Source organism: Dreissena polymorpha, chromosome 4 (assembly GCF_020536995.1).
Source record: "Dreissena polymorpha isolate Duluth1 chromosome 4, UMN_Dpol_1.0, whole genome shotgun sequence".
NCBI classification, from domain to species: Eukaryota; Metazoa; Mollusca; class Bivalvia; order Myida; family Dreissenidae; genus Dreissena; species Dreissena polymorpha.
In genome coordinates, this window is record NC_068358.1 from 111542025 (window position 1) to 111564380 (window position 22356).

Consider the following 22356-nt stretch of genomic DNA (forward strand, 5'->3'; position numbering starts at 1 on the left):
GTCTGTTCAGGTTTTATGCTGTTTGCTGCGCATCAGTATCTAAGGGTTGGAAATGAAGCCTTTATTTAAAATGTGAATCTAGTAAGAAATGTCTTTTATTCAATTTAATTTTCTAAGAGACTACAAATGTGTTAAAATATGTATCTAAGTGGTAAAGTGATAATTGCATGAAAGTAATTGGAAAATAATAAATGATATTTGTCTACAATCTAATAGTATTCAGGGGCATGGTTGCACATTTGCAGACTCGTGTCTTATTGCTTTTAATCAGTGTCATGCAAAAATGAGTTGTATGCTATAGGCGGTCATATTGCTCCAATCCAGCGCGGGCATTTGTGAAGTCTGGTAAGGAGTAGTCCTGCCTGTTCAGAAGACCACAAACTATTGTGCACCTTATAGCGGGCATTTTACCAGTCTGTTCTGGAGAAGTCCTGCCTTCTTATGAGACCTTGAAGCAATGTGCGATTTTTAGCGGGCATGGTAGATCCTGACCAGACTGCGGGACTGCATATCCATTGACGTGACTCTTGAAGTAAAACAACAGGTCTGCGCTTTGCAATAAGGCCACGATGCACCATAGTTATGATAAATTGTGTCTCGTTCTGAGAAAACTGGGCATTATGCATGTGCGTAAAGTGTCGTCCCAGATTAGCCTGTGCAGTCCGCGCAGGCTTATCAGGGATGACACTTTCCACTTTTAAGACATTGTTCATTTAAATGAAGTCTCTTCTTAGCAAAAAAAATTATATTTAGACGGAAAGAGTCGTCCCTGATTAGCCTGTGTGGACTGCACAGGCTAATCTGGGACGACACTGTACGCACATGCATTATGCCCAGTTTTCTCAGAACACGACTCAATTAACTACTTATACATATCATAGTATCCTTTGATCTTGTAACAATGCATATCATACAAAAGAAACGTACCGTCATATACATATTTATAAATATGCATGTGTCACTTGTTCACTTGTTCAACCCTATTTGCAAATAGTACTTCGCGTTCATGCAAACTCAAGTAAAAACAGTAAGAACGTGCGTTAAATACGGCTGTACTACTTAGTAAACATTTCCGTCAACTTAATGTTGGAATATAACAATCGCGTGGCATGTAAAATACGCCGTTAATGAGCTTAGCAATCCCCGTGAGTCTTAGTTTAAAAATCCAGTGCGTTTGAAAGTCACGTGTATTCCAAAATGATCGGAGGCCGGGAATGTCTTTCCTGGTAGATTGCGGTCCAATGTTCTCTGAAAGTGGATACACACACATATTGAATACACAAGTGCATGTAGTCAAGTATTTAACCCATTTATGCCAAGCGTCTAGAAAAAAGGCCTTGGCAAACAGCGTAGACCCAGATGAGACGCCGCATGATGCGGCGTCTCATCAGGGTCTGCGCTGTTTGCTTACAGGAATTTCTGTAAAATATATTCTAATTAAAGAAATGAGTATACTAGAAATCCTTCATTTTGGAAATAAATTGATCCAATTTAGAAGGATGGGAGAGTCCACTAGGCATAAATGGGTTAAATACATGTATACTAACCTATTTATCAAATTACATTTATTATGCTCCCCCAAAATTTATTTTGGGGTGAGCATATAGTCGCCGCTTCGTCTGTCCGTCCGTGTGTCCGTCCGTCCGTGCACAATTTTTGTCCGGGCTATTTCTCAGCAACTAATGACCGGAATTCAATGAAACTTTATGGGAAGTTTCACTTCCAAGAGGAGATGTGCATATTATCAGCGGGTTCTGGTCGGATGATTTTTCACAGAGTTATGTCCCTTTGAAATTTTCCATTAACTGTACATATAGTGCAATTCTTGTCCGGGCTATTTATCAGCAACTAATGACCGGAATTCAATGAAAGTTTATGGGAAGCTTCACTACCAAGAGGAGATGTGCATATTATCAGCGGGTTCTGGTCGTGTGATTTTTTACAGAGTAATGGCCCTTTGAAATTTTCTATTAAAAAAAATTATTGCCCCCCCACCCCCCAACTACTGTGCCCTCAAGACGTTTCCTTTTATCTGAATATATAGTGCAATATTGTGACAAAAAAAAATTTGGGGAGCATCACCCGTCTCCGACGGTTTCTTGTGTTTTTAAAGACGATCGAACTGGAATCATCTGTTATTATGACTGAGAAGACTAGGCCGCGTAACTTGTAATGTTCTGCATTAACAGGGTGCAGAATCAACGTTTTTTAGGGGTTTACACACGGACTGGACCGAATGTAAACACACCGTTAAGAACTTTTTTTTACAAATATCTCAAATTATTGAAATTCATTTGCAAAAATCTTCAGTGCATAAAAGACAGTTTTTCTTGCAGTTTGTGTCGATATCCTAAGGTATAAGAATAAAGCCTTAAATACGTCTGAAATCGGTGACACAATTTCACGTTGCGTCAAGCATAATCGTATAAATGATTGCAGTACACATAGATTTTGTTTAACAAGAACACATGCTTATTAAATAAAGTAATTCTGATGTATTTCACATTGCTAAGCATTAGCGGCATCAAATCTGTCTTGTATGCACTAGTTGAAATTTTTAAGAAAATTTGTTTTAAAAAGGTTATTCGAAAAAATCACCACTTTCCGCTTTCCACAAAGTCACGTGATCCTGCACCCTGATAACATTTTCCCCTTTAATTAAAAAATAACTAACTCCTTAGAACTATTTGAACAATAGGCACTCATGTGGGCTTCATACAATGGTATATCATGTCAACAAGACTGCAGTTTATAGATCTCTATGGTAACAGATTATTATCAATCATGATCATTTCCTTTTTAATTAATTAAGTTCCAGATTCAACTGTATGTTGGTGAAAGAAAGATAAATTCGTCGTACGCTCAGTAATTCTGATTAATTCGTGCAATCCGGTTGTAAAGACTCAGATTTTAATTAACTACGTCACGTGAAAAGAATTAGAACAACAGACAGATGTGAGACGTTTTGTCACATTAATGTCGTATGAAATACAAACTGTATCCATGAGGACATCAGAACTTCCTGACGGCTTAAAAGAGCATACGGAATCGTTTGGTGCAAGACTAAATGTTCCTTCAGCTAAGGGGATCTGGAAACTATTGACTTGGTTGGTTGGCGAACAAAGCTGCAATTTTTGTGAACAACAACACACTTATGATAACATGGAGTGCATACTGAATTTGTGTTCAGTGCCAGATCGCGTGTTTTGATTTAAATGAAGATTTTCGGTTAAAATTCGTTATCATTCATTATTTTGGAACTTTTTTCTTCACTATTTATCGTCGCGTAAGAAGAGTCGCAAATTGAACATAAATAATAAATAACTGATATTAAAACATGCCGCTCCAGTTGCTGAATACTTGTGCCTTGTATACTCTGAATCAATGCCATTTTACCAGTACCCTTATTCCGGTAATAGTGAGGTTCTTTGACATCACGTGATCGAGGATGAGGTTGCGTCTCGTTTTCGTCAGCGGGTTGTAGGTGCACCATGTGCAGATCCCGTGCTCGTTGACGTAAACACCGTGGTAACCATGGTTCTCGAGATAGGCATACGAGTCTGGAGTTAAAATATTCACGAGATGGCGGTGTGTACTAGTTTAATGCTTACAATTGAGTCGTGTTCTGAGAAAATTGGGCTTAATGCATGTGCGTAAAGTGTCGTCACAGATTAGCCTGTGCAGTCCACACAGGTTGATCAGGAACGACACTTTCCGCCTGAATTGGGATTTTTGCGAAGAAGAGACTTCATTTAAACGAAACATGTCATAAAAGCGGAAAGTGTCGTCCCTGATTAGCCTGTGCGGACTGCACAGGCTAATCTGGGACGACACTTTTTACACATGCATTAAGCCCAGTTTTCTCAGAACACGACTCAATTAATTCTTATGGTATAATAGAGCGATGTGGTTAAGTATCCTTTATGCATATTTGATGTGCGTGATAGATGTACAGTACACACATTAAAACATTAAAAGAAACACTAAAGCAACATATTTTGGTTGCTCTTTACCACTTACTGCCAGTAGTTAAATTAATAACGTTTATATGCGAAAAGTAACAACAAGATAACCCAGTCATTCTCTGTAAACATGAAGTGCAAACATGATAGAATGTATAAAACGTTGCAAGACTGTACACGGAATGAATATAATCTGTATACAGTATCATAGTTCACTTCTCCGTGGCGTAATGGATTGGGATTTCACGGATTCGATCCCCACTGCGGGAGTGTTATTTAGATCTCCCCATAGACACCATGTTCTGGTTCTGCCTAGCATGCGGACAAGAAATCATTTCATTAAGCTTTCGGCTTTCGAGGAAATAATAAAATAAAATAAATAGGTTTCAACTAAACTAAACTAATTAACTGCACCTGGAAAGTCAGGCTCCACCGCCGCCTGTGACACGGCCGGGCTCGAGTTCAGGTCCCCCATGACGATCACGTGATGCACGTGCTCGAGAACGCGCACGACATGCCGGGCCTCTGCCAGGTTCTGTTGGGACCAGCTTTCGTAGTCCAGGTCTGATACGATATCGACGATTTCAAATTACACAGTATTACTAACCGGGAGCGTTCCTCACACGGAAACAATACATTTCGCCGTTACTGTACTTTACCGGTTACATTTCACGTGTTCGTTATTTGATTAGCACGATAGTATATCAAGATTTTATAAAATGATGCTAATATAATGAAGAACATTATATATACAAAATTTGATTCTAATAAAGAACATGAAACATTCAAAATGTTTTGTATAGCAAAAATTGCAAATTAATTGTCGCTAAAATTTTACCTTCGAAATATGTTTCTCCCACATTGGCGCTGAGGTGAGTGCATACAATCTTCACAAGTCCGTCCACCTGAAAACAGAAACTCTCCGCAAATAAACGGGAAGCGCTTCTTTCTCTGGTTATACGATTATTATAAATAATTGAGCGAAATCGTCGACTTTTTAATATGAACAGTATGGCTTGAGCAAATGTTTGCCCAAGGGTTAACTGAAGTGTAAAAGAATTGGATATTTTTGCTGTTATAAATTTGTTCCGAAACGTTTAAGCAACTCAGGCTAGCTGAAGTCGGACGTGATTTCATTGTCGTCTGCTCTATCAAGACAGCGCTCTTCCCTACCCTACTTACCTCGGCGTCTATGTAGCCTCGAGGGATCAACACCTTGTCGGCCACAAAGTGCCTCGTGCGCACGTGCTCGATGGGTCGCTTACTTAGCAATAACAAGCCCAGCTCGTTGAAACGTGTTCCCCGGACATCCACACAGCTATGCAGATTAACCATGATATTAAAATAAATTACCTTTTTTTATGAATGTAAATATTCAAATATTTATGACGGTCGTAAATGGGTAAGAATTCCGTAGTTAAATAATTTAATTTAAAGGGCCTTTTGGATTTTTTATGGTAATGTCACACACTATAACGAAACCAACACAAACTCTCAAAATTATCAATATGTTATAGCACTTAATAATTTTATCAATTTCTAATGATGATGACTCATATGCGACATTGAGTTTCAATACGAGTCTACGCTAAAATTATCCGTTCGCTCCCTGTTGTATGGTGTTCTTTTTTCCGATCTTTGAAAATTAAGCTTTCGACATTCCGTAAACAAGTCCCTTAAAATGGTTATACTGAAATTATTATGTGCTTTTATCGTGATTTTGTTTTGCTCTAAAGTGACGTTTCCAACTTAAGTTTTTCCATTTAAGTCTACCTTAGCACAAAATAGTATAATTTTGTAACAAAGCAAAACTTTTTTTAGGATATATGAAATAAAGAAAACAAAATAAGGAAATTTTGCGCCCAAATAGGTACACGAAAAAACTAAATGTTGTTTTCATATTCAATTTTTGAACGTTCTCACAATTCCCTAAGAACATCACAGTATCGTTCAAATAGACAAAACACATCGCAATAACCTTCAAATAGACAAAACATACCACAATAACGTTCGAATAGACAGAACACATCGTAATAATGTTCAAATAGGCAAACCACATCGCAATAACATTCAAATAGAAAAACCACATCGCAATAACGTTCAAATAGACAAACCACATCGCAATAACGTTCAGATGTACAAAACACATCGCAAAAAACGTTCAAATAGACAAAACACATCACAATAATGTTCACATAGACAAAGCACATCGCAATAACGCTCACATAGACATAACACATCGCAATAACGTTCAAATACACAAAGAACATCGCAATAACGTTCAAATAGACAAACCACATCGCAATAACGTACAAATAGACAAACCATATCGCAATAACGTTCAAATGTACAAAACACATCGCAAAAACGTTCAAATAGACAAAACACATCACAATAACGTTCAAATGTACAAAACACACCACAATAACGTTCAAATGTACAAAACACATCGCAAAAACGTTCAAATAGAAAAAAAACACAACACAATAACGTTCAAATAGACAAAGCACATCGCAATAACGTTCAAATAGACAAAACACATCGCAATAACGTTCAAATAGACAAAACACATCGCAACAACGTACAAATAGACAAAACACATCGCAATAGCGTACAAACAAACCACATCACAATAACGTTCACATAGACAAACCACATCACAATAACGTTAAAATAGACAAAACACACCAGAATAACGTTCAAATAGACAAACCACATCGCAATAACGTACACATAGACAAACCACATCGCAATAACGTGCAAATAGACAAACCACATCGCAATTACGTTCAAATAGACAAAACACATCGCAATATCATTCAAATAGACACAAGACATCACAAAAACGTTCAAATATACAAAACACACCATAATAACGTTTTTATTAATTATACTCACCTTTGCAAGATATTACTGATACCGGAAATCACAAGGCACGTGATACAAGGTTGTGTCAGGGTTTCGAACATCCGACACTTTTGTTTTGCGCACATCAGCATTTCAAGATCTGACGACATAGCGGCGCATTTCGCGAGAAAACATGGCAGGAACTCAATACTGAAGCCTTTGGTCATGCACGGAGCGTCCGTGAAATGTGTCGTCCGTAAATGACCGACGCCGACGTGAAGGCCACTGAAGGTGTGCGGATACCGGTCTCTACCGACGGCGTCCATAATGGCTGACATGTCGGTGGAAAACCAAACCTTTTAAAGTTGTAATACATGATGTGTAGAGTTGATATTTTAACAGAAGGTATGAAAGTGATGATGTTTTGCTATCAAACATGAATCGCTTAATTTACATTCGTATATACACGTGTGAATGCTTCTTTTATTCAAATAGATTATGTTACTATATGAGATTGTATAAGCTGTTACTTTGTAACTTAATTTTATGGACCGAAATACCGGTATTTGTATATGTGTTCACATATTTTAACTTTGTTACTTGTTTAAAAAAAACACAATCACTTGCCTCTTGTAGACAGATGACGTCAGCATCAAGCTTCCTTATTGATTCACCAATCATTACCCGTCTCTCCTTATACCGGTCCACAATTGGCGTCAATCCAGTGTTGTAAGTGACGACGTCAAGAAAGCCATGGAGTCCGTGACTCATGAAAGGTACGCACACAAAGCAGACGACTGCAAGAAGCATCGTATTCCCGGACACTGATTGTTTCAGTTAACATTTTGCGCATATTTCCTCAACCCTAACTTTCAATAAAACGAGGCCCGTTCAATTTTTGTGGTAATCATTGTTCTAGCAATGAAGTGAATCTTTTCATACGACTATCAACTGTCTTATATCAGCGTAGCAGAGAAAAATATCGAAATTATCTTAAAATGTTAATGCATCAATATGAGTAGCGCGTTTAGGAAACGAGGCATAATACATTAGCTTAAGTGTCGTCCCTGATTAGCCTTTCAAGTCCACACAACTGCGCAGGCTAATCTGGGACGATTTTTTGCGCACGTGAATTAAACATTTTCAACAGAAACATTTTTGCCCTGGCTTTGTTATTAAGAATCCTCTGAAGGTACATTCTTGGTGGCTAATGTTGATTATGTTATCTTGGTTTTACATAATTTATGAAATTATGTATTTAAACGTTCAAATCTTAACTGCATTCGTAATATTATAGAAAGGATGAACTCCAGTTGTTCATGTAATACCACAACTCAAGTTAATATTTAACTAATAAACGCTCTGAGTAATTAATCCAACGTATAACCATTTCGAAATTATCATTCTTTAGAAAAATATTACAATCGAAAATCCAATAATTTAATTTTGTTGAACAAAAAATACTGGTATTTTTAAAGGAAGATAAATGAGTCGCATTTTGAGAAAACTGACCATAATGCATGTGTGTAAAGTGTCGTCCCAGATTAGCCTGTGCAGTCCGCACAGGCTTATCATGGACGACACTTTCCGCTTAAACTATATTTTTGGTAAACAGGGACTTCCTTTTAACGAAAAATACCATTAAAGCGGAAAGTGTCGTCCTTGATTAGCCTGTGCGGATCGCACAAGCATATCTGGGACGACATTTTACGCACATGCATGATGTCAAGTTTTCTCAGAACGCGACTCAAATAAACCTCGATTACCTATAGGGTATTTAATATTGAACATCGCCATTGATCAATAAAGATTACATGTGAGAGATACGTCAAAATACACTATTCAGATTTAAAATAAACGACTTGGTCTATATACGGCGTAATTAATTTAATTGTAATCGATTAGTCAGATATAAATCAATCACGACCGATGGTTCAAATTTAACCGTTTAAAAGAGCCATTTTGAAGTTAAGTGTTTTCAATTTGAGTGATTCTTTTTCTTGACTATCAGTTGAAGTTATATTTTGAAAGGTAGGAAGCGATGTAATTTTAAACATTTGAGAATCTTATTTAGATCTAACCATAAATCGTACGCAAATGCCTTATTTACTTATTCAAACGTGTTCTGATATAAATATGAATTTACATGTATAGAGACGGATTTCTTCAATTATTTAAAAAATGTTTATATTAATAATAAAGAGATTGTTAAGAAATAAGTATTGCTTAATTGATTGTCATTGTGTGCAATATATGAGCCGCGCTCTTGGAAAACAGGGCTTAATGCATTAAAGGGTCGTCCCTGATCAGCCTGTGCGGTCTGCTCAAGCTAATACTTTCCGCACAGGCTTAAAGCCAAGTCTTCCCAGAGCGGGGCTCATGTTAACCCTTTGCATGCTGAGAAATTTGTCGTCTGCTAAAATGTCGTCTGTTGAATTTCTAAAATTAGCATTTTCTTCGATTTTTTTTCAAAGAATACTATCAGAAGAGCAAACCGTTTGGATCCAGATGAGACGCCACGTTGTGTGGCGTCTTATCTGGATCCAAACTGTTTGCAAAGGCCTTCAAAATTCGGTTCCCGCACTGAAAGAGTTAAGTGCATTGTTGCCTCTAGAAAGATAAAAGCGATTATCGACAAATTAATCTTCTTTTTTTTAAAATAAATCATCCAAAGGATTAAATCGCCGAACCTCCGGTAACAAGCTAGTACCTGGCATTTGGATGGCATTTACGCCGAAGTTGTACTAGTGCGCCTATGTATTCAAATAATAACATATCTTACGGTTTCTACTATTTCTATTGGTACACGTGTTTGTTTAATTCATGTGCAAGTATGTCGATTTCATATGAACTAATCGAAAAAACTGACCGTAGTTCATTTTAACCTTCACAAGTTTCACGAACACGACCATTGTATTTACGATGTTCATATTAAAGACCTAAATAAGCTGAAAAATCAAGCCTTTTTTTAACATCGATGGGTATATATATATATATATATATATATATATATATATATATATATATATATATATATATATATATATATATATATATATTTATATATGGGCCGTGCTCTGCGAAAAGGGGCTCTAATGCACGTGCGTAAAGTGTCGTCCCAGATTAAGGTGGGTTCCCACTGCCGATCCGATCTACTCGATCATCCAGATCACCGAAATTTCCCGACCAAACCCGACCAAGCTAGACTAAAAAGGGTATACACGACTTCTTCTCGACCTCTTGTCGATAACACACGACCCACACACGACTTATTCACGACGTCAACTCAACCATCTCTCCGATTTCCGCTCGATCATCTTGACCTATACGCGAGCCCTATACGATATCCGCTCGACCAAGTGGACCTCAGCTCGATCGCAACAAGATCTTCACACGACCAGATCGTGATGGTCGTACTACAGTCGTACACAACGATCTAAAATAACTCGGGTAGAGGTCGAGCGGATCGGGTACAGAGCTCGTGTATGGTCGAATAGCAATCGGGAAGTGATCGTGTACGGTCGAGTAGCCGTCGGGTAGCAGTCTAGTAAATCTGTACATCAAATCGAATAGAGGTCGAGAGGATCGTGTTGCGATCTAAAATAACTCGGGTAGAGTTCGAGCGGATCGGGTGCATATCGTGTAAAATGCCGACCTACCCGACCGCCCCCGATCACTCATGCCGACCGAACCAGACCAGTACTCGACCGCTTGGTCGGGTTTGATCAAGTTGATCTGATCGGCAGTGGGAACACAGCTTTATCCTGTGTAGTCCGCACAGGCTTATCAGGGACGACCCTTTCCGTTTTATGATATTTTGCGTTTAAAGATAGTATCTTCTTAGCAAAATTCCAGTTAAAGCCAAAAGTGTCGTCCCTGATTAGCCTGTGCGGACTGCACAGGATAATCATGGACGACACTTTACGCACATTCATTAAATCTGTATCAAATTATCCCTGATTAGCAACAAAGTGTGTGTACTTCTACTATTTATTGCTTTGATAAAATCAATCGACTGGAAAGGTGTTAAATATGATATCATTAAAAGATCCTCTTTTATATCTTCAGTCCTACAACTGAACAACCTTGCCAGGTCCAGATCCGTCATCAGGTACCAACATGATACGTCATATCCGCTGGGTCGTTCACGCATGCCTGGTGTTTATGATCATTCCCTGTTCCATTCTGTTCGTGCTGTATATCCCTAATTACCATATTGATAAATTCAAATTATCTAGAAAGGATTGGTTTCATGAACAAACGAGTACTGCTGCAATATTCAACAGTACCCGGAATTTAAAGAAGAAATCGTCTTACATGGACTATGCAAGGTTTGGCTTATACAAAAATGTCGAGAGGATGGCGTCTTTAACTCACAAAACAAGATTCAATCAAAGATCAAACGGATCCTTGCTCAGTTTTCCGAAATTAAACTCGGGTCACAGAGATGTATCACTGCAAGAATCCTCTATTAATGACCGGAAGTTTGAATCAGGGCATATAAAAACAGTCGTGGTTAAAACCGGAAATGGTACCGACAGGTCACGGGGGCATGGACACGGACAGAGACATGCGTCAGACGATGTTGCACGACTGGATCGGAAGCGTCCTAATTATTGTCCTCTTTGGCCCCAGGAATTAGGTATGTACCGCTATTCCGCGGTTGCTTAAGTTAATTCATTATATCTCTAAAATGAATGTATTCCTATTTATGTTTTGAACCTTTGTTGACCTAATACTTACAAATAAGACAAACGCAGTTTACCGCCTTTATTTTTAGGAGTTTGTCAAAGAAAATTGCTATTAAATGTCAGCAAGTTTTCACTATGTACGACTGATAGACAGTTCAATATTTATTATATTTCACAAACCTTTGCAACAGAGAAACTTCTAAGCATCAACGTTTGTTTCAACACACATGTTAAACATAATCCAGTAAAATGATATTACCCGTTTGCATGAAATTTTATTTGATAAATATATGCTCAAGAAAGATCGTGCTCGTTTTACACACTGTTCTCATAATGCGAGACATGTTCTTGGAAAACAGGTCTTAATGCAGTCCGCATAGGCCAGTTAGGGACGACACTTTCCGCTAAGACTGTTGTTTCGTTAACAAGAAACTTATTTAAAACAAAATAGTCTACATAAAAAGTGTTGTCCGTGATTATCATGTGCGGACCGCTTATTAGAACGAGGCTGTTTTGATAATGCGCAGTCGGGCGACTCTCAGAGGACTCCTTTCATGCCTCCCCACTGGCTTCCCGGACCAGAGAGGCTGTGGATTCAGGGGGTCAGTATAGGCCCGGGGGATGCGTGCCGAGGGAGAAAGTCGCAGTTATTATACCGTACCGAGACAGGGAGCAAAATCTTAAGGCAAGTGACGACAGTATTGGCTGTGTAACACGTTTATTTTCACTAGTAGAGCGAAATGTTAAATAATATTTGAGAATTGAAATTCAAGGAATAAGACACGCACACACGCACACACGCGCACGCACGCTCATACACAGTATGAAATTTGTGTGTTGCTTATAAATGTATGTAACAATACCTTTAGTGTTGCCTCAAATAAAAAATGACCACAGAGATTAATGTAAATTAATCCCCCATGTAGTATGTTTGCCTGACAGAATCAGAAGTCGGCGCTTTAGTGCAATGTCGTTCGAGTTTTCAATAAGTAAGGCACTAGGAATGGAACTCTGGACTTCATAGTGGAAACCACTTTTAGAAGGCACCATCTCCAGCAACCAAAAGCGCAACCAACTTACTTATCTGTCGCCCTTTCTATAATGTATACCTAAAATTTGATTCTCGCTCTGGGAAAACGAGGCTTATTGCATGTGCTTATAGTATCGTACCTGATTAGCATGTGCAGTCTGGACCTGATAAGCCTGCGCAGACTGCACATACATATATAGGGCGACACTCTACGCACATGCATTTAACCCCGTTTTCCCAGATGAAGGTTCATGTGAACTTTCCTAAATGACAGGTACAGCTTCATCATCTTCACTCGGTTCTTCAGCGTCAGAATCTCCAGTACGGGATATACGTCGTGGAAATGGTAAAACATAACACGTGCTTTAGACAGTAGATAGAGACCCTAGATACCGGTTTTAAAGCAAGCACGCGTTGTTACTTTTACGTTGTTATTATTACAAAATATAACTGTTTTTGTTATAACAATACCAGCGGTCACTTGACTTACCCCACTTTTTCTGGGCATGCTTTGCCTATCGAGGAATTTATCGGTACAAAGTGCACACACTTTCGTTACAGCCAACTGTCATACTTGAATAAGTGGTAGAAATATGGATTTTGACAATAGAAAACGAAGACTTGGCATGCCATAAAACATCGAATTAATTGTCAAATGCTTTTTACTCCGATTAAATTATTTGCATAAGTACGTACATATATGAAGAATTTAGGCTTACTAGCGTCTGGCAGAATAAAATGCAATCTCTTTTACTTATTACAAGACCACACTGCGTAGGATATGTCACTGCGATATATTGTCAGAGCACATCCTGCATTCTCGTTCGTTTCGTTTCAGGCGTATCCTACGCCTTTTAACAGAGGCCTTCTTGCTAACGTGGGATTCTTGGTAGCGTCTGACGTCATACCGTACACGTGCTACGTCATACATGACGTAGATCTTCTTGTTATGGATGACCGGAACTTGTATCGTTGTGGCCGCGTTCCCAGGCACTTGTTAGCTCACAGCACAAAATACGGCAAGTCAGTACAATTTCGCTTGTACCACTGCATAACCGTATAATACAAAACACACAAATAACGATATTTTAACAAAGTACAAATGCAATTTAAAAACTTGTTGCAGTATTATACTCACATTTAAACTTCACATTTCGTAATAACATCTTCCGCTGTTTAATGTACTCACCGTGCACACTGTGTATGTGTTTCTAGATTTTGTTTACGATTTTGATGCAAACAAATTCACCTTGGTACTTATTACGTTATTATTATGTACTAGTTATGCATGTATTGAGGTCAAAAATAAAAATGCCAAATAAAACATATTAATAACGCAATGAATAAAACGACAGAGGTTTGAAAAGAGCTTCCAATGTACGTCACATCTGATCCTTTTGTTGTATAATTATACCCAACCGCCTGTTAATATTTTGGCCTTGCGCTGTGAAAAGGGGGTTCAATACATGTGCGTTAAGTGTCGTCCCAGATTAGCCTTTGCTGTCTGCACATGCTAATCTGGGACGACACTTTACGCCTAATCTAGATTTTTCCTAAGAAGAGACTTTCTTTGAACGAAAAATATAGAAGCGAACAGTGTCGTCCTTGATCAGCCTGTGCGGACTTCACAGGCTAATCTTGGACGACACTTTACACACATGCATCGAAACCTCTTTTCACAGAGCAATGTCCATATATAAACATGCATTGTATCATATGTCTATACAGTCAGCGGTATGTTACGTATTGCTGCTTTTCTTGTCTATAATTATCGCCCCTGCAGTTGTATATATAAACCATGGATTGTCTCCCATGTCTATATAGACTACCGTACGTGGCGTACTTCGGCGGCGTCGTGGCGCTGAAAGAGCGGCATCTCCGGGCCGTCAACGGGTTCTCCAACCTGTACTTTGGCTGGGGAGGCGAGGACGATGACCTTCTCACAAGGTCAGTCGTGCTTTCAACCCGTAACTAATTTACTAGAGCCTCGTTCTGGGAAAAACGGGCTTAATGCACGAGCGTAAAGTGTCGTCCCAGACCAGCCTGTGCAGTCCGCTTCGATTGCAGTTTCGTTTAAATGAAACCTACTCTTAGTGAAAGTCTCGTTAAAGCGGAAAGTTTTGTCGCTGTGCGGACGGCAGAGTCTAATTTGAGACGACACTTAAAGGGGCCTTTTCACAGATTTTGGCATTTTTTTTAACTTATTCATTAAATGCTTTATATTGATAAATGTAAACATTGGATCGTAAAAGCTCCAGTAAAAAATCAAGAAAAAAATAAAAAAAAGGAAAAGAACATTGCCCGGAGCAGGTTTCGAACCAGTGACCCCTGGAGTCCTGCCAGAGTCCTGAAGTAAAAACGCTTTAGCCTACTGAGCTATTCCGCCTAGTACACATCCGTGTCGTATTTTATACATTATATAAGCAATCTTCGTAGTTTCACAAAATTTAACGACAAAAACAGAACTCTCCAAATTATTCAATCGTTTCGCGTTGCAACGCTTTATAATTTTTAGGTTTTAAAATCGTCAAAAGATGCATATAATGGCTATATTAGAGCATGGTTAATGTTCAGTATTACTGTTTCCTCACAAATATCATAACTAAAACGAAAACTTACGAATCTGAAACAACTTTTTTCAATTTTGTCAATTTACCAAAGCGTGAAAAGATCCCTTTAACGCAAATTCATTAAACCCCGTTTTCCTATAGCGAGGCTTAATGTCTGCTTCATTACATTGTCGTGTTTGGATTATAAAAGCCAACTCCTCTTGAATGTATTTCTTTATTTTGGAAACAAGCTAACATGGACACGGAAAGATTGTAATCGACTGATGATGAATACTGGTCGGTTTTGCTTTGCCTTCCTGTCGATCCGGACCGGTCAACACAAAAGAGTGCAACTCTTTTACCTAAATGAAATTGCCAATGAAACTATACTATTTATTGATACCTCACTTACAAGTGTAAGACTAAAAAATGCTGTGAATTCAGCAAAATGGTTAGATGATCTTCCAATTCTTGTCTGGCTATCAAACCTGTCTATTTAAGCAGGAATATGTACCTTTTGTAATCCAACATCTTTCATTAAATACTAAATAAGAACATATGAACCTCGTTTTCGGAAAACAGGACTCAAAGCTCCGTCCCAGATAAGCCTATGATGTCTACAATAGCGATTCAGGGAAGAAAACTTCCGCTTTTTGAAAACTTTCGCAATGAGGATGACTTTTTTCAAAACGAAAATCCAATGTAGCCGGAAAGGGTTGTCCCTGATGAGCTTGTGTGGACAGGACAGGCTAATCTGGGACGAAACTTTACGCACATGCATTAAGCCCAGGTTTCCTGCTCATTTAGCAAACTTGTATACTGCTTATTATTAATCATAAATATTATTGCATTTGGTTTAATCAGCCGTTTTATCAATGATTTCCAGTTCATCGTTCTATACTTCATATAAATAGTCAAGATTTTTAGATGTTTCCATTCTTAGATATACGATTACATTATGCATTGTCTGTCTGTCTGTCTGTCTGTCTGTCGTCTGTCTGTCGTCTGTTTGTTTGTCTGTCTGTCTGTCTGTCTGTCTGTCTGTCAGTCTGTGTCTGTCTGTGTCTGTCTGTGTCTGTCTGTCTGTCTGTCCCAAAACTTTAACCTAGGTCATAACTTTTGCAATATTGAAGATAACAACTTGATATTTGGCGTGCATGTGTATCTCATGTAGCTGCACATTTTGAGTGGTGAAAGGTCGATGTCAAGGTCATCTTTCAAAGTCAAAGGTCAAATATATGGCTTAAAAGCGCAGTAGGGGGCATTGTGTTTCACAAACACAGCTCTTGTTTATTTTTTATTTGTGCTGAGAAACTTTGATTTTTTTGTTTACACATAAAACACCAACTTAAAAACTTCCCCTGCTTTACTATCATTTAATATTCGAATCTTAATGCAAGTATACATACATTTTACACTAGCTGGTAAAGTGCATTTACAGGATTTTTCAGGTAAATCTGCATATTTCCCGTCCTAAGCCCCTGATTGGTGGATTTTACGCCCTTCAGCACCAAAAGGATTCAGGGAACCCGGTTAATCAAAAGCGGTCAGTATTTATTTGTTTTTATTTAGGAAAATTGTCCAGTATTGGCAATAATGCTAAACAATTTAGTCGGAAACAATGGGAAAAGAAAATATGTGTTCGGGTATTATATACGTTGTAAGGTATACATTAAATTTTATGTTTATTTCGTTAAAGAATAAGTATTAAATATTTGTTCTGCATCATACCTTCTTATTCATTACAAAAGCAAATAATTTGGAAAAACAACAACAACAGCCAAAAACAAAAACAAAAAACAAACACAAGTATTGTAGACATCTTTGCATCTTTCGATAACATTGATGTTTATGTTGGTCATTGTGTTAGGGTGTGGCATAATTTATCAGCTGAATCTTAATTCTATATATCGATACCATTTCAGCCTTATATAAATCTGAAAGCAATTAAAACACACATCAGAAAGAATGATGAGGTTTCTTGTTTTCTATTGGTTTTTATTTATTGATCAGCGCTCTGTGAAAACCGGGCTTTATGCATGTGCGTCAAGTATAATTTCCAATGAGCCTTATCAGGATGAAGGACCACGTGACTTTGTGGGGTACCCCCTTTTAACTTAAATGGATGTAAACACGACGGTAAAGGAGGATGCTTTCTTTCAAATAACTTTAAAAAAACAACATTTTTTCTTAAGAATTTCAACTGGTACATATAAGACAAATTTTTATGCTGCTAATGACAATGTTATATAGATACATCCGAATAACTGTATTTGATAAGCATGTGTTCCTGTTCAAAATTCGAGTTGTACTGCACGGTTTTGCTTTACGCAACGTGAAAAATTGTCACCGATTTTCGGAGTATTCAAGGATTTATTCTTATAGCTTAAGACATCGGCACAAACTGCAAGAAAATATGTATTTTATGCATTTTTAAGGTTTTTGCAAATTTATTTCTATAACTTGAGATATTTCCAAAAATAAAGTTCTTAACGGTGTGAATACATTCTGTCAACCCCTGAAAACCCCGATTACTCTTCCTTCGTTTATTGAACTTTTCGTTTATAGGAAGCTTGTTCTAAACAAAAATCCAGTTTAACAAAAGTGTCGTTCGCACAGGCTGATCTGAGACGACAATACGAACACGCATTAAGACACCTTTTCCCAGAACGCGGCTCTAATAAACGAGCAGACTAACTACAATGATGCAGTATTGACGTCTGTTCGCTGAAGAATAGCATTATTATATATTTAATTAAATGTTTACAACTAATCAGCTTTTGATTAGTATACCTACTTATTATACCTTATAATACATTGTTCTAAAAAAATCTTATGTTATTTAAAGTAATATCTAATATAAATGATCTTCTTTTAATAAATGAACGCTACAAATAATGAGAACACCAAATAGAACAAATTTACTAGGGTAATGATATCTCCTTATATGAAACTAATGATCTTGTACAGCGTTGTATCGATAAGTCGACACTTTAAACAAGGGTTCGTTGAACTTATAAAGACACGCGTAACATTTGTATGTGTAGCCGAATGTATAATTTTCAACGGAATAAAGTTCGCTCGTCATTTTTATGTCAAATCGAACTTAGCCATCGATTTAAGCATTTCTTTTACGTTTTCACGAAACGAGTCGTTTGGTAATAATTAATCTCGTGTCAGCTCGGTTATATAAGAGATCGAATGTAATACAAACAAAAACCTTAAACAATCGCTTACTAAGGTAAATGTATAACCGGTAAGCATCAACTGGATATTTAGTTTTCATACTAAAGATCGATTACGTTTTGCAATTCATGTACAAAAACACCGAAATCAAATATTTTAACAGGGCGCGTCTTGGATGACTATACAAAACCCCGCAAAGTTCTAACAATTATACAAGCAAAACAAAGGTAATTGTATTTGCAGACTATACGTGTGCATGCCAAGGAATATAATCCTGCATTGATTCTATATTATATATCGGTCGCTGTTCGTCCGTTTGCGCGTACCAGTATACTTAACTACTAGGACTAAGTCGGTGTGGTCATATCTTATTGCTATAACTCGTTGTTAAATTGTCGGTATAAAACTCAATTAGATAGTTCAAATGTATAGGTACCAACATGTTAAAAGGTGCTGCAAATGATTTAAAAGATAAGCCTCGTTCTGGGAATACCGGGCTTAATGCGTGTTCGTTAAGTCCGCACAGGCTTATCAGCGACGACAATTTTCGCTTACCATGGATTTCGTTTAGAAGACACTTCCTTTTAAGGAAAAATTCTATAAAAGCGAATGGTTTTGTCCCAGATGAATATGGACCCAGATTACTCAATGCACGGGCTCATTAAGGACGAAATTTACGCACATGCATCAAGCCCGGTTTTCATAGAAATCTGTGTTGCTGGATCTTAGCGACAATCGTCCGTTACGCTCGACAGTTTGAAGCCCGCTTAACGGAACGGATCCACGTATTTTGACTATTTCACCAATACAAATTTAGAATTCTGCACTAATATAACGTTTATTATAGGATCGCAGGACCATTTCATTTTTTGAACCGTAGTTGTGTGTGTCTGTCTCTCTTCTTAAGCTTTCTCTAAACTTTCATGTTTACATGTTTATAAACGTTAAAGTGCAATTAACAGTGTCAATAAATTGAAGCTTATCAATTCTTTTGATATTGTAGAGATATTCTTTTGAAATCTGCAAAGGAGCGTATGTTTAAAGATGGTATCAGTTCGGTGCAGTATACACTTCTTGCTCTTGAGAAAAGGCCGCTTTTCACGTGGGTCTACATCGCTGTCAATGAGACTGACATCCCTAAGGTAGGTCATGACGTATACATTTCCAATATTAGTCATGTCATGCGAAAATGGGTCTTATGCGGCGAGCGTAGCAACAGGTAAGATGACTTAATAGACGTATGGTAAGGAGCTACGCTGTCCGCTTATGAGTCCACAAAGCCTTACGTGACTTTATAGCGGGAAGGGTAGCTCCTGGCCATACTGCGCGGATGCAGAGGCTGGTCTGGAGATACCCTTGTCGCATATGGCATAAGTCCCATTCTTGCATGACGCTGGGAATATGATAATTTCAATAAGAAGTATAGCTATTCTATGGTAAGTTTTGACATACATAATCATACATGAATGACCCTAAATTTGATGAATTGTAAGGGAATGTAGTGGTTAGCGCGATGCTATTAATTGCAATTATTACCAAAGTAACACGGTAATTGTTTGTAGTAAACATAAATGCCCTTCACGTGTGATGAAGCAGCGCCATTTATGTGTTTCGTGTGTCAGTTCTTATCTACTATTATTATAAAAGATTTCTCATGTTTTGTGTACAGTAGCTTTCAAAAGCATTTGTTATTTAGATATTATATGTAACGACAGGTTTTTAATTTAATATTTAAGGCCATGTTGTTATCAAATAATTTTAAGCTCCTAACTTAAAAATTTAATTTAGAACTCAAAGAGGCCTCATAAACATTAATACCGCTATGCTGAAAATCAATGCATCAATACAATGCTATTTCGTCGTGTTTGTTTGTACAGAGGGGGTAATCACGTGACAAACAAAATGGCGACGTCCATGCCGAGGCAGGTATTTTTCGTCGTTTTATACCCTTTACTACTTGTATTATTATTTTGTATTCCGCTCACTTTCCAGCCATATTAGAAAGAAAGTAACTGGCTTTTATTTTGAAGTCATATTCGCTCTATATCTCGACTTTACTCGGTGCAAAATTTCTTAGCGGGATGACCTAATTAGGGCTTCACTAAGAACATTTGCACCGAGTAAAGTCGAGATATAAAGCGAATTAAAATACGAAGCAAACGCTAATCACCTTCTTACTGATATGGCTGGAAAGTGAGCGTCATTTAAAAAATAAACTGAAGTAATAAAGGGTATAAAACGGCGAAAAATAACTGTCTCGGTATGGACGTCGCTATCTTGTCTATCACGTGATTACCCTCTCTGTCTGTATTGAGTGCAACTTCACTGCATACGGGCGTACTTTATGGATGTTGTACGTTACGGAATACCGAAAGGGCCATCGTGGTTACACATTAAAATCCAGAGGGCGACAATGCGATAGTGCGATAGTACAATGGCGACAATGCGATAGCACGATGAAGACAATGCGATAGTACGATGGCGACAATGCGACAACGCGATAGTACGATGGCAACAGTGCGACAATACGATGGCGACAGTGCGATAGAACGATGGCGACAATGCGACAAAGCGATAGTGCGATAATACGATGACGATAGTGCGATAGTATGATGGCGACAGTGCGATAGTACGATGGCGACAATGCGACAATGCAATAGTGTGATAATACGATGACGACATTGCGACAATGCGATAGTGCGATAATACGATGACGACAGTGCGACAATACAAAGACGACAGTGCGATACAACGATGGCGACAATGCGATAGTACGATAATACGAGGACGACAGTGCGACAGTACGATGGCGACAATGAGATAGTACGATGGCGACAATGCGATAGTACGATGGCGATAGTACGATATGACTATAGGATTGTCGCCATCGTACTATCGTGTTGTCGCCATCGTACCATCGCATTGTCGCCATCGTACTATCGCGTTGTCGCATTATCGCCATCGTACTATCGCATTGTCGCCATCGTACTATCGCATTGTCGCCATCATACTATCGCACTATCGCATTGTCGCCCTCTTGTTTTTAATGTGTAACCACGATGGCAATAATGGTATTCTGTAGTACGTCGATATGTCCCGCGAACGAAGTTCTGTTATACGTGCTTTATGGGCCATGTATATCGATAACTTTCTAAGGCATTTGATTAATGAACGTTATTATCAACCGTAGCTCGGTCAATTTATTTAACAAAAGCTGACCGTTATCTTGGTATATTTCAGAAGTTCCAAGAGTATTTTCAACGCTGACCATTTCAATTGCGGAAAAGTCCACTGCAAAAAACGGCTTTGGCGACAAATCACGAACCGTATGCGTTGCTAACTTCGCAGCGTATATTTCTTATTTTTTTATCTTGATTTAAAGACTGAAACAAGTTTGTGCCAAATCACTATCTATCTATCTATCTATCTATCCATCCATCCATCCATCCATCCATCCATCCATCCATCCATCCATCCATCCATCCATCCATCCATCCATCCATCCATCCATCCATCCATCCATCCATCCATCCATCTATCTATCTATCTATACTTCCAAGCGCCCTTTAGAGCATTATAGGCAGAGGGACATTATCGAGTCCGTTGCCTGGGAAGAACCAGTACTTGGTGTCTATGGAGGAGATAATGAGAACGCTCCCAGAGTGGGGAGCGAACCCACGATCTCCCGATCGCTAGGCGGACACCTCATCCACTACACCACCGCGATATATCAGGGTATACTTCTGATGCACCCACACCGCACAAATCGATCTTTTCTTAATAGTGCGGTTATCCAAGTTGTAATCATTGTTTATTTATAGTTGCTTATCTGTTAGAAAAATGCTGGATATTAACTAGAATTTTTCATGAGTTCATATTTTGCTAGAGTTCTTCAATTCGACTCATTAAAGCATATGACAAGATGTAGAACGATTTTCTTCTTAGCGCTTTTTTTTACATGAATTAGCCAGATAATGTCAATTTGTTATAAGAATAATACCCTACATACTGTTAAACGATGCCTCCGACGATGTGTTAGAGAATCTGGTGTTGATTGTAGCTGAAACAAGAGAACTTAACCCATTTATGCT

General features: G+C 38.2%; 2 protein-coding genes across 3 annotated transcripts; one reads left to right on the top strand and one right to left on the bottom strand.

The window, feature by feature from the left end:
* Positions 1–79: 79 nt before the first annotated feature.
* On the bottom strand, positions 80–7629 carry LOC127877473 (uncharacterized). Of its 2 annotated transcripts, none has more exons than XM_052423393.1 (7): positions 7437–7629; positions 6861–7165; positions 5145–5280; positions 4801–4867; positions 4377–4526; positions 3403–3560; positions 80–1248 (listed from the first exon to the last, which is right to left on the bottom strand). In XM_052423393.1, exons 1-7 carry the CDS (start codon positions 7617–7619, stop codon positions 1153–1155), a joined length of 1095 nt encoding a protein of 364 aa, XP_052279353.1. In that variant the 5' UTR covers positions 7620–7629; the 3' UTR covers positions 80–1152. The 2 variants fall into 2 exon arrangements, with proteins under 2 accessions (XP_052279353.1, XP_052279352.1); XM_052423392.1 differs by having other exon boundaries at positions 3397–3560.
* Positions 7630–11337: 3708 nt separating this feature from the next.
* Positions 11338–21532, top strand: LOC127878707 (beta-1,4-N-acetylgalactosaminyltransferase bre-4-like). Its single transcript, XM_052425238.1, has 8 exons — positions 11338–11383; positions 12028–12185; positions 12805–12876; positions 13369–13553; positions 14355–14477; positions 16521–16625; positions 19269–19407; positions 21506–21532. The coding sequence occupies exons 1-8, from the start codon at positions 11338–11340 to the stop codon at positions 21530–21532; spliced, it is 855 nt and encodes a 284-aa protein (XP_052281198.1).
* The last annotated feature ends 824 nt before the right edge of the window (positions 21533–22356 follow it).